At 43.6% G+C, this 12,982-nt stretch overlaps 1 protein-coding gene across 10 annotated transcripts in view; it reads left to right on the forward strand.

Moving 5' to 3' along the window:
• RUNX1T1 (RUNX1 partner transcriptional co-repressor 1) overlaps positions 1-12,982 on the forward strand; it is a 771,548-nt gene that overhangs the window by 628,518 nt on the left and 130,048 nt on the right. For all 10 annotated transcript variants that reach the window (XM_044065460.1, XM_044065459.1, XM_044065462.1 and 7 more), the window contains one exon: positions 9,994-10,175. In XM_044065460.1, the coding sequence (XP_043921395.1) occupies positions 9,994-10,175 (182 nt within the window). The remainder of the gene's footprint in view (positions 1-9,993; positions 10,176-12,982) is intronic.

Below are 12,982 nucleotides of genomic sequence, written 5' to 3' on the forward strand. Positions count from 1 at the left end.
TCCAGACATATGGTGAGTACAGGAGATTCGTTTTCACGTGTAGTACACAACCAGTACTTGCCAGAAATTCCTGTAGCTCCTTCAGTGTTGCTATAGGACTCCTGGCAGCCTCCCTGACCAGTTTTCATCTCGTCTTTTCATTAATTATGGAGGGATGTCCAGTTCTTTGCAACATCACTGTTGTCCCATATTTTCTCCACTTTTTGATGACCATCTTCACTGTGTTCCATGGTATATCCAGTGCTGTAGAAATGTTTTTGTACCCTTCTCCTGACTGATACCTTTCAACAATGAGGTCCCTTTGATGCTTTGTAAGCTCTGTGTGAACCATGGCTTTTGCTGTACCAGGCAACTGAGTAAATGTCAGGAAAATCTTACTAGGACAGCTGAACTTTATTTGGGGTTAATCAGAGTCTCTTTGATGGCAGGTGTGTACCTAAGAAGACTGAATGCTATAATTAAATCAAAAGGTGCCTTAACAAAGTATTATGTTTAAGGGTGTGCACACTTATGCAACCCACTTATTGTATGTTTTTAATTTTTTATATTTTTTCCCCTAATTTGCAACTCAAGAAATTCAAAAGCTGCTACAAAAGTCATCCAGGAGGTCCCACCCTATTAGATAAGGTTCAGAATCTACTCCTGCTTCTGTTTAGTGCCATAGAAAACAAGGGACATGAGACCAATTCTGGATCTAAGCAGTTTGAATCAGTATGTAAAGAAGTCAAAGTTAAATGGTTACAGTTCAGTCCATCCTGCCTGTTCTGCACAAAGACAATTGGATGTGCTCTATAGATCTAAAGGATGTGTATTATCACATCAGAATAGACAGGCGGTCCAGGAGACACTTGCACTTTCGGCTGGGAGCCAATCACCACCAATTCAGAGTACTTCCCTTTGGACTCACCACAGCCCCAATGATGTTTACCAAATGCATGGCAGTCGTGGCAGCTCACTTAAGACTCAAAGGATTCCAGGTGTTTCCCCAATCTTGACGCTTGGTTCCTCACCACTCCAACCACACATTAACCTCTATATGCCAGGGATTATTTGCTTCAGACCTCCAGCTTTCTAGGCATTACAATAAACCTTGCCAAATCAAAGTTGACTCCTGTACAGACTCTGGAATTTATAAGAACTCAACTGGATGCTGTGGCTGAAGTGGCATCATTACCTCTTCATTGCATCACATCATTGAGAAGTCAGGTGCAGGACATACTGTCTCTTCCATCCTCTCCAGTAAAGCTAGTGTTACAAGCTCTTGGGTCAGTGTCAATATCTGTTGCCATTCTTCTAGTTCCTCTAGCAATATTCTTTATGCAAATCCTGTGTTGCACACACGTGGTTCAGTGGTTCATTCTTTACCAGCCTCTATCATTTCCCATAAAACTCACTCCAGTTTGCAAACTCCTCTTTCTGGGCAGACCATTCTCTCTTCCTCCCCCAATAACCTCCATGACCCCGGACGCTTCCCAACTGGGGTGGGGGAGGGTATTGCATTGGAAAGATGGTCCAAGGCACGTGGTCCCCCTCGGAGACCAAGTTGCATACCAGTGTCTTAAAGATGATTGCAGTCCTCCTAACTCTGCAAGCCTTTTAGGACGTTCTCCCTCTAGGGATTATTGCAGTCCATACGGACATGTCAGTAGTCTGGTACATCAACAAACAAGGAGGAACCCATTCTTACCCATTGTGCAGAGGTGCCATGAGAGTCTGGGAATGGGCGATCTCTTCAGACCGCTGTCTTATTGCAACGCACATGTTGGAGAAAACCAGTGGCTGGCAGACAGACAGACAGACTCAGTAGGTCCATTCTGATTCCTCACGAGTAGTCTCTCAATAAAGTGGTAGCAAATATGTTCTTCAGCCACTAGGGCCAGCTTAGCTGAGACTTGTTTGCCTCTCCTGTCAAGTGCAGCAAGTACTTCACTCTGATCCCCCCACCGGGGAAGTCACCAAGGGGTGATCTGTTCACGATTGGCCCACCCTGGTCTCCTTTGTGTTTACCTTCCTCTTCTGCTAATCCTGAAGTTTTTACAGAAAGCAAGCAGGCTGAAGAGCTCCGTCATCTTCATTGCCCCCCTTCTGCCCTAGACACAGGTATGGTTCCCCTTCCTCTGGTCTCACTTGAAATATTCTCCATGGATACTGGAGCCTACTCTGGATCTTTTATCTCATCCATCAGAAAGTCAACATCCCAAACTCCACACCTTCAAACTGACCACTTGGTTTCTCCACGTCCAGTGATAGTAAGACGGTCCAGGCTCGCTTCCCCAGTTCCTGACATTATCTTGATCTCCCAGAAGGCCTCCACCAAAAAGGTCTACAGAAGCAAATGAAAAAGATTTTCTATTTGGGTGTCCAATCAGAATATTTATCCTTTTTCAGCACCCACTTCGGCCATTCTTCTTTTTCTAGCTAATCTTTTTAAGGAAGGGGCTAGTTTCTCTACCATTAAACTTCAGTTGGCAGCCATATCCAACTTCCATGCTGGAAAGGAATCATTATCTCTTACATCTTCCAGATTATGCAAGGCTTTCATAAAGGGAATCTTCCACCTTAGACCTCCGATAAAGGATCCCTCACCTCCATGGGATTTGATGATGGTTCTTCAAGGTGCCACTCAGCAACCCTTTGAACCAGCGGACAAATGCATTATGAAATTTATTTCTTGCAAAACAATATTCTTAGTAGCTATCACTTCAACAAAAAGAAATTGAGCTCCATACCTTATTGGTTGGGCCTCCTTATATTATTTTCCATAAGGACAGGATGTCTCTTTGAACCAACCTAAAGTGGCTACTGAGACTAATATTAACCAGTCCATTCAATTATCAGTCTTCTTCACCAACTTTACTAACAGAGGCAAATATATGCTGCATCTGCTGGATGTTCACAGGCAATTAATATTTTTATCTTCACAGAACAAAACAGTACAGGAAGTCTAATCAGCTTTTTGTGTCCTTTTCCCCTAATCACTTACGTCAAACAGTTTCCAAGATTACTCTAGGGAAATGGATCACTGATTGATTGTATTTCACTGATTTATTCTCAGAAAGGTCTGCAGTTGCCTTGTCCTCCTAGAGCTCATTCCACTAGATCTGTGGCTACTTCATATGCCTTTTCCTCAAGAACTTCCACTGACAATATCTGAGCTGCAGCCACTTTGTCAAACACTTGTACCTTTGCTATGCATCACAAATTAAATATTGTTTCTAGAAGTAGAGCTTCCTTTGGTTCGAGAGTGATGTGACATGTCCTTCCTTGAGAGCCTCACGAGAGTTACGCAGTTGGGGATTCTGACCCATTTGTGAGGAAGAATGAAAAGGACATAATCAGATTTACAAGCTATGTACTTGCCATAACTTGGTATCTGTGGTGTCCATTTTCATTCTTCTTCACTAGGCATTCCCCGGCCCTGTCACTCCTAGAAAGATTTGGATGACATAGGAACCTTCATGTTCCTGGTGTGAGCCTCCATCTTTCCTTGTGTCTGTTCTATTTCTATGGTACTGTAGGGATAAGGCAGCAAACACGATCTGAGGAGTTGGAGATGGAATGAGACGTTATAAGTAGAGGGAGGAGGTCAAGTTTCAGATGCAAAGTCTGTTAGATCTGGCCAAGTCGGATCCTAGACCCATTTGTATAGAAGAATGAAAATGGACAACACAGATACCAAGATGTTCATCGTGCATACAGCTGCAGTCATAACAGATGGGTTTTCCTGCCATCAGGCGGGTCCTCGGTCGGCCGAATTCCAAAGTCTAGGTCCGGCGTCAGTTGTCGTCACTTCTTCCCTGACGTCAGTGTGACAGGGGTATAAAAGAACCAGCCGACGCCATTTTCTTCAGTCTTTCTTGCCACGCGGTGCCCGAAGCAGAAGCAGTTCGCAAGTGCTGGTCAGCCGGCTCCTGAGATTACGAATATTTTTCAACCGAAGTCTTCTTGAAAGCTAAGTACCCCCGTTGGGGAACCTTTTCTTGCCTCAGACAGATGTCAGACAAAGTTAATAATTGTATTTAATGTGGGAAGCAAATACAGCATAAGGATTTTCATTCCCTCTGCATTCCTTGCTTAGGCCCAGACCACAACGTCTCGGCCTGTCGTTTTTGAGCTACATTCAACAGACGCACTATTAAGCATTGGGCAGAGTTCGCCCAACACTTTTTTGGCAAAAAAATTAATTACATTATGTCGTCGGATACTCCGACTCCAGTTTTGAGTAAAAGATGCATAGATAAGGACCGACATACGAGGTCCACGACTTCTACTGACACCACACCAAAGCCGACTTCAGGTGGTCCAGTTCTCAGTGAGGCGCCTACGCAGCCCCTGACTACCGACGACACTTCATTGGTGGTGTCTACTGTACCCGAGGTCGCAGGCTCTTCGGCCCACACCCCGACTACAGATACCAAAGCCACTCTTGGCGGTGAAACTCAGAGTTTAGACAGGTCTGCCACCTCTCAAGGTGTCTTCAGGCCTTCCTCTTCTTTTTCCATCAAGGCTTTCACTTAGTCTAAAGCAGCCATGCATACTAAAAGACATGCTCCACAGGACCCTTCTCAAGGCCCCATACCTAAAAAGCAGATGCTCAAAATGGCTGAGGATTTGATTACTCTTATCAGGGGTTCTCAGCCCCCCCCCCCCGGACAAAAGGCCTCCTCCGACCAGGCCTCCATTATTTCAGAACATTCTGAAGACCAGGAACATTCATACTCCCCTTTTGAAGATTCTGATGCAGAGGAGTCCATTCCCTCTGTCTCCCCCCCTGAGGATTACCCTTTTGGGGAAACCTTGCATAAATTGAGGGAACACTTCCACTGGGAAGGCCAAGAGTACTCAGACTCCAAGAAAAGGCTTAGGGATTTTTCTCTTGCTCCCTCAGCACAGGCCTCTGGCTATACCTCCTGTCTTAGACATTCTAGATGATGTGTATTCGGAGGCCTGCCTTAACCCAGACTCTCTACCTCCAGCCCTAGTCAAGCCTGACAGGTATTACCTGGTTCCTGACTCACACCAATTCCTATACAAAAGCCATGCGGCTGACCCAGAAACTATTTCACAGGGCCCCAAGGGAATTAAGGCCTCCACTGCTAAAAATCCATTGCCTTCAGAGAGAGAGAGAGATTCCAGAGCTTTAGAAAGGTGGGGGAAAAAGGTATACACCTCGGCCACCTTAACCATGAGGGCATTAAACTGTCAGTTCCATATGTTAAAGTACCAGCAGTTTCTGTTATCACAGTTGAGAAGCAAAATGTCACAACCTGAACAACCAGACTTGAAGGAGTTGCAGGATTTGATACATAGTGCAGAACAAGTGGATAAACATACCTTGCAATGTGGTTTTGATGCTTTAGAGGCCTCATGTAGAGCTGCTGTTACAGGATCAGTCATACATAGACATGCCTGGCTCAAAGAGCAAACCTTACCAGATCATGTCAAAGCTAAATTACTAGATGCCCCTCGGCAAAAAGATGTATTGTTTGGTGTTAAAGCTGAGGAGGTATTAAAGAAAATGGAGGAAAAGGCAAAATCAATGCAAACAGTGAAAGATTTCCTACAGGTACAACCTCCACGTTTCAGTAGAAATTGGCCTTCCAAAAATTGGTCCTTTCCAGCCACGGACAGACCCCAAAGAGGTAGATAAAGGCGCCCGAGGGGCAGAGGGCAATCTCAAGGATCGTTTAGAGGCAGACAATGGCAAGCACCTACACAAAGAGGTGGTGAGGATAGTTCACAGCCATTCAGAAAGCAGACCCAATGACTTTCCCCTTTGCATGCCAAGCAAGGCTCAAATGGCAGCACCTTTAGGCGGAAAACTGGCATTATTTTCGAAAAATTGGCATATTGTCACAAAAGACAAATGGATCCTGGACATTATAGACAGAGGCTACAGATTCCACTTTCACACCCTTCCGAAAATGAGAGGCATGCCAAACCTGCCACACAATCAAAGGGCAGAGGCACAAAAACAAATTTCAGATCTCATGGACATGAAAGCTATTCAAGAGGTACCTGCACAAGAACAGGGTCAAGGTTTTTATTCCAGACTATTCATGGTACCAAGGAAGGGAAAAGATTGGAGTCCTATTTTGGACCTATCCATCCTAAACACATTTTTACGCGTGCCAAAATTCAAGATGCTCACATTACAGCAGCTTCTTCCCATGCTAGGCAAGGAGTCTTGGCTGGTAACATTGGACCTCAAGGAGGCATACCTGCATGTCCCAATCAGACAAGATTGCAGAAGATACCACAGATTTCTTGCAGGTTCAACCCATTATCAATTCTCTGCATTGCCCTTTGGCTTATCTACTGTGCCCAGAGTGTTCACGAAATGCCTGGCATCAGTAATTGCCTACTGCAGACTTCAAGGGATACAAATATACCCATATTTGGACGACTGCCTGATCCAAGCGGACAGCAAGCACATACTTCTGAAACATCTGGCTTTTGTAATAATGTTGTTGAATTCTCTGGGATACACAGTCAACAAAAAGAAATCAAGTCTAATACCCTCTCAAACAATAATTTTCCTGGGTGCCAGCTTGGATACAAACACCCAGATGGCCTACCTCATGCCAGAGAAACAAGGGCAACTAACTCAATACTTCAGAAAACTGGCAACTTTCACCAGGCTAACTGCAAGGAAAATCCTGCAGGCTCTGGGATTCATGGCATCTTGCATCCTACTAATCCCATGTGCAAAGCTGCATATGAGGAAACTTCAGTGGTACCTAAAAAACCTATGGTCTCAACACAGCCACAGTTTGGAAACAATAATACCACTGATTCCATGTCTTCAAAAGGAATTTCTGTGGTGGGCTCAAGCATGCCAAAGAAACACAGGTCTCCCATTCTGCAAGCCTCAAGCAAATCAAGTCATCACAACAGACGCCTCGGACTACGCCTGGAGGGCGCACATGACAGATCGGTGCATTCAGGGCAAATGGTCCCAAAAAGAAAAGCACCTACACATCAATCAAAAGGAAATGCTAGCAGTAATAAATGCTATTATAGCTTTCAAAGACCTACTGCACCCAGGTCAGCTATTGATAAGGACAGACAACACCACAGTAATGTGGTACATAAACAAACAGGGAGGAACCCATTCATACCCCCTATGCAGGCTGGCCATGTCTCTTTGGAACACGGCTCTGGAATTACAAATCGAACTTCAAGCACAGTACTTGCCAGGCAAGGAAAACACGCTGGCAGACAACCTAAGCAGAAATGTGACAGATCCACACGACTGGAAGTTGCATCCTCAAGTTTTTACAAAGATATTTCAAGCATGGGGAAGGCCAGACATAGATCTCTTTGCCTCCCACAAAAATCACCATTTGCCAAAATTCTGCTCAAGGACCTTTCATCCACAGGATTGGAAAGTGGACGCACTCTCTTTCAGTTGGACAACAATGACAGTTTATGCCTTTCCACCTCTTCCTCTGCTGCCCAAAGTTCTATTAAAAACCAGAGCAGACAGACCAAAGATGATTCTCATTGCTCCAGACTGGCCAAGACACCACTGGTACCCACTCCTGAGGAGCCTGACGCATTCCCCACCATGGATCCTGCCTCTAATGCCTCTTCTACTGACTCAGCACAACTTCAAAACTCTTCACAGTCAGCTGAAAACACTCAATCTAGCCGCATGGAAGATTCCTTAAATTCACAACAGACCCTACTCTCCAAGGAGGTGCAGGATGTCATTTTGGAGGCCAGAAGGCCTTCTACTAGAAAAGCCTACTCCGCAAAATGGAAACGGTTTTGTGCCTGGAATGAGAAAAAGGGTCAGAATCCTGGAATACTGAATTTACCTCAAATATTACAGTACCTAGCTGAGATGCTAAGCAGTGGACTTTCATTCTCCTCCATCAAAATCCATGCCTCAGCCATTTCTGCAGAATACAACACTGATCCTCCTTTATTCTTTCACCCCCTCTTAAGGCAGTTCCTCAGAGGGGCTAAGAATATAAAACCCCCAAGGAAACAACCAGTACCTGCTTGGGACCTCAATTTCATTCTAGAAAAACTGACCTTGCCTCCTTTTGAGCCAGCTGCTTCAACAGAACTGCAATGTTTGTCCTGGAAAACAGCCTTCCTTCTGGCCATCACCTCAGCTCGCAGGGTATCGGAACTACAAGCACTCATGGCTGTGCAGCCTTTCATTATTTTCCATCAGGGCAGAGTTTCCTTATGAACCAATCCGTCCTTTATGCCAAAGGTAGTATCCAGGGTAGCCTTGAATCAGGCTATCCACTTACCTACCTTTTACCCTAATCCTCAAAACAAAGGGGAGAGACTACTACATTCCTTGGACATTCACAGACAGCTGCGTTATTATTTGGACAGAACAAAGCCTTTCAGAAAATCAGAGCAACTGTTTGTGTCCTATGCTACAGGAGCTCAAGGGAAGCCAATTTCCAAACAGACAATCTCAAAATGGATAGCCCACTGCATACGCTTTTGTTATTCTTTTCATGGTAAAACTGTACCTGCAGGCATCAGATCTCACTCCACAAGGGCCACAGCTACCTCTGCAGCTTTCCTCAGGGGGGTTCCTACCAAAGATATTTTGGAAGCAACCACTTGGAGTTCTGTACATACCTTCTCCAAACACTATCACCTACCATTATACTCCAAATCTAGAGCAGGCTTTGCCACTGCAGTCTTGCAGGGCATCCTGGCTCCTCCTAGTTCCACCTAGTGCCTACCACCCTTTTTTAGCTTTGGGATTCTACCCATCTGTTATGACTGCAGCTGTATGCACGATGAACATAGTACAGTTTTGTACCTACCATAAATGTAGATGTTCAAGTGCTAATACAGCTGCAGTCCAGGTTTCCCTCCCTCCTTCCCCTCTTGGGACAGGCCTAATGGCTAACACCTCCTCATACAACCTGAATGGGGTATTCGTTTATGGTGTATTTGCTTGCAACTACTGTTTTTTGATTATATTGCATTGCATTATTACATAAATTTATGTATTGCCTTCCTTCTGGGGGCACCTGACATCTGGGGCAAGAAAAACTGAAGAAAATGGCATTGGCTGGTTCTTTTATACCCCTGTCGCACTGACATCAGGGAAGAAGCGACAACAACCGACGCCGGACCTAGACTTTGGAATTCGGCCGACCAAGGACCCGCCTGACAGCAGGAAAACCCATCTGTTATGACTGCAGCTGTATTAGCACTCGAACATCTACATTTATGGTAGGTACAAAACTGTACTTTATGGTAAGTTTTTGTTAAATTGCTTCCTCAGTATCTCTTAAAAAAAAAAGACAATGATATGAATTAGGTCATCTACTTTGTGCAGTATTTTCTTGAACATTAATCCATCTCGGTGAGTGCATTTGCAACCGACTTTTTCTTTGTTTGCAGTACACATTACCCCTTGGGATGTCACTTGTATGCTGTGACTAGTTTGTTTTATGTGACAAAGTGTCAAAGACATTGTTAGAGATCAGTTAGCAGGAAGGAAGGATAGTTTATCTTTGTCTTTTCCTTAAAACTTGATGTTTGTTTTTAAACATATTGTACAGTACAGAAAAAATGTATCATAAGGCTTAAAGAGTTATCATTATTTTGTGTTTCATAATAGATTGCTTAAAGGTGATCTCTGCCTGATCTGTAAGGCAATGTCTGGTGTGTGTGTCTGTGTCTCTGTGTGTGTGTCTCGGTGTCTGTGTGTGTCTTTGTCTGTGTGTGTGTGTGTGTGTGTGTGTGTGTGTGTGTGTGTGTGTGTATATATATATATATGTTTGTACATATATATATATATATATATATATATATATATATATATATATGTGCATGCATACATGGAATTACAGCATAATGAGTCCATTAATGAGAATGTGGGTTTCTTGGATGTGATGTCAGCTCAGTGCTGTCTAATAGTAAAATCGTAGCACCTTGTTGCAGTTTTCTTAATTAGTCTCATCATTGTAAGCATCTCTTTTTCATGAGATTTTTTTCCCCTAGGCCAATTTGCCTCTGCTACAGCGGGAGCTCCTACATTGTGCACGACTTGCCAAACAGAACCCAGCTCAGTACCTAGCACAGCATGAACAGTTACTTCTGGATGCCAGCACCACCTCACCCATCGACTCCACTGAGTTGCTGCTTGACGTGAATGAGAACGGGAAGCGGCGAACTCCAGACAGGTGAGGGAGAGTTTGTAGAAAAGTTGACAATTGTAGCCATTTCTCCCACAAGATGTTTTTATGATGACTGCTCTCAAGTTTTTCATGACTTATTTCCTGCTTTACTTTACTCGTAGTTTGTTCCTTCTAGGTAGACTGTGAGAAAAGAAGTTTGTGAATAGAGCAGAAATGCTTCTAACCCTGCTCTTTAGTCAAAATTTCTACAGTTCACTGACAGTTTTACACTTACAAGATGAGAAACTTGGTCTTTCGCTGACATTATATCCATTATCTAAACATCTGCATGACACTATTTTGAAGTGTAAGCCTTGTTTGGCTGTGTTAAGTTCCTGGCAGCTAACTTAAGACTTACAGGCTTCAGAATTAGCTCAAAATCAATTAAATAGCAGATACATTTTTTACTTACCTGGTCTATCTATACAGCTAGCAGCTAACAGAAGTAATACCACATGCAACTTGTCAGTTTATTTCTTGAAAAGCAGTAGCGAGTGTACAGTTTTGTCACTATATTGCTGTATATCATGTTTGATCAACGTCTGTTGATGTCTTACTTCAGGGGGGCCCTTCAGGGGGGCCCTTTGCAGGAAGTGAATGTTGACACTTTTCTTGAACACCGTGTCCTTTTGTATTCAATAGCTTAAGGGCCAGTGCACCTCCCAGCATTATATATTATAATGATAAGTAATGTGTCCCGGAGGTGTTCTCATTCCTATGCCCTCCATTTTATTTCAGTGTCTTGAAGTATGGATCCTGCTCCTGCTCTTTTCGTAAGAAAATTTCAGATTTTCAGATAGGGACGTAAAAGAAAACAGACTTTCAAAGTGTTCCTGTGGTCATCAGCTGAAAAGTCAGGACCCAGACTGGCAGTGCTAACTGAAAGAGGAGCACACTGTGCAGTAATTCCCTAAGTACAGTAGTAAAGCTGTGCTACCTGATGGATGATATGTGAAGGAATTGGTCTGTATTAACGTTGCAGGATTATTGGGTAGGCCTCTCTGCATGATCGTGTACAGGATTTGAGAAAGGAGAAGGTAAGGTAACATGAGCCTAGCCAGTAGGAGAAGCTTTTTGTGTCTCCCCTCTGTGTGGCCTGTTTTGCAGGATATGAGCTTGCCCTTTTCTTTTAATGACACTAACTATCCCATCATTAGCTGAGTGGAAAATAAAGGCATGATAGATTATCTCAAGCAAACATTTTTTGAGTGAATACTAGAATCTGAGTGCTAGCAATCTGAACCTGAAGCATGCCAGTCATAATGATAGCAGGATGTGGGCTCTGGGTCCTCAAGTGAGACTGTAGAGGTTGTACTTTTACCTAGAGAGCCTTCTTGTGCTCCCTGTTGAATCCTTAATTTACCAGAAAGAATATAGCTTGCACCCACTTCCCTTCAGTGACTGAATGGCCTGGGATCATCCCTAGGTAAACCAAGTACACTGGAACAGTCAACAAATAACAAATCTAGCAAGCCACACAGTCCGTTCCAGTAAATCTCCTCCAAGCACCAGCACACCACAAATCCAACGATGTAGAGTTGATAAAAATGATTTTAATTTTCCAAATAACAGTTAAGCGCTTTCATCTTACAAAGACTTTATCAGAACTGTTCTGATGAAGTCTTTGTAAGATGAAAGCGCTTAACTGTTATTTGGAAAATTAAAATCATTTTTATCAACTCTACATCGTTGGATTTGTGGTGTGCTGGTGCTTGGAGGAGATTTACTGGAACGGACTGTGTGGCTTGCTAGATTTGTTATCATCCCTAGGTAGCTGGACCAACACGTGCTCTTCACTTCCTGGTGGAAGTTGATCATACAGATGTGGGAGAACACCCACAGGAAGTACAATGTGAAACTTGATTATGGTCCTTTGCAGCCTTTCCTACACTATGTACCACATCCATCACACAGTTTCCCTCATATCTGGGGTCTGATATCCACCCCGTACTTGGTGGTCTCTTGCCTTTCTCCTGTAACATTGAGTGAATGCTGGCTGTATTGTACTGGACCCAGCTTTTGCAGGCAAGAGTATCCTGCATTCCACCCCCCAACCCTCGAGTCCTCCTGGATTCGAAAATGTACAGAAATAGAAGTATTTAATCTGTAAGACAAATAAGGATAAGAAGTCTTCCTTTCTTTCAAGTGCATCCCCTTATGTTCCCCTCTTTGGAGAAATTCTTAAGCTGTTAATGGTCTCTGTGAACTACCCTGCAGTTTTTTTGACCTTCTCCATAAAAGATACTGGAGGAAGGATGGAAATCCAAGGCCTTTCCTCCTTGTGCAAATATTTTGACCCTTCAGCTCTAAAAAGAAAATAAACATGAGAGTGCAGTGCTACCTTTTTGAAGCACTCTGGGACATATTCCTGTGTAACATATTTTGGTCTATCTTAGGGTCCCAGAGACCACAACACTTTCACTCTTTCCTGAAAGCTATGGATTCCAAAGCTTCAGATAGTGTGAGTATGTTGGTATTCCTTTGTCATTGTAGACCTCAGGGCAGCACTGAATTGGCTGTCTCACCTTTACAATTTTCCAGTTCATCTGTCATGAATGATGCTACAGAACTCCCTTATTGATTGTAAGCTTAAGGACTCTCCAGAGAAGACCTCTGTGACAGCTTCCACTGTGGCACCTATATTGCTTTTGCATAATTGACTTTGCTGACTCAGTGGATAAGACAGTATAATCCTGAACATGTCTGCACAAGATGGTGTAGCTTAGGTTGTAAGGCAAGCCATTCTGTTTGCTCTTTTCAAATAAATCTTATTTGGATATGTTTACAAGATATAACTGAAGAGCTGCAGAAGA

Source organism: Protopterus annectens, chromosome 3.part0 (genome assembly GCF_019279795.1).
Source record: "Protopterus annectens isolate FY-2018-M chromosome 3.part0, PAN1.0, whole genome shotgun sequence".
NCBI lineage: Eukaryota > Metazoa > Chordata > Ceratodontiformes > Protopteridae > Protopterus > Protopterus annectens.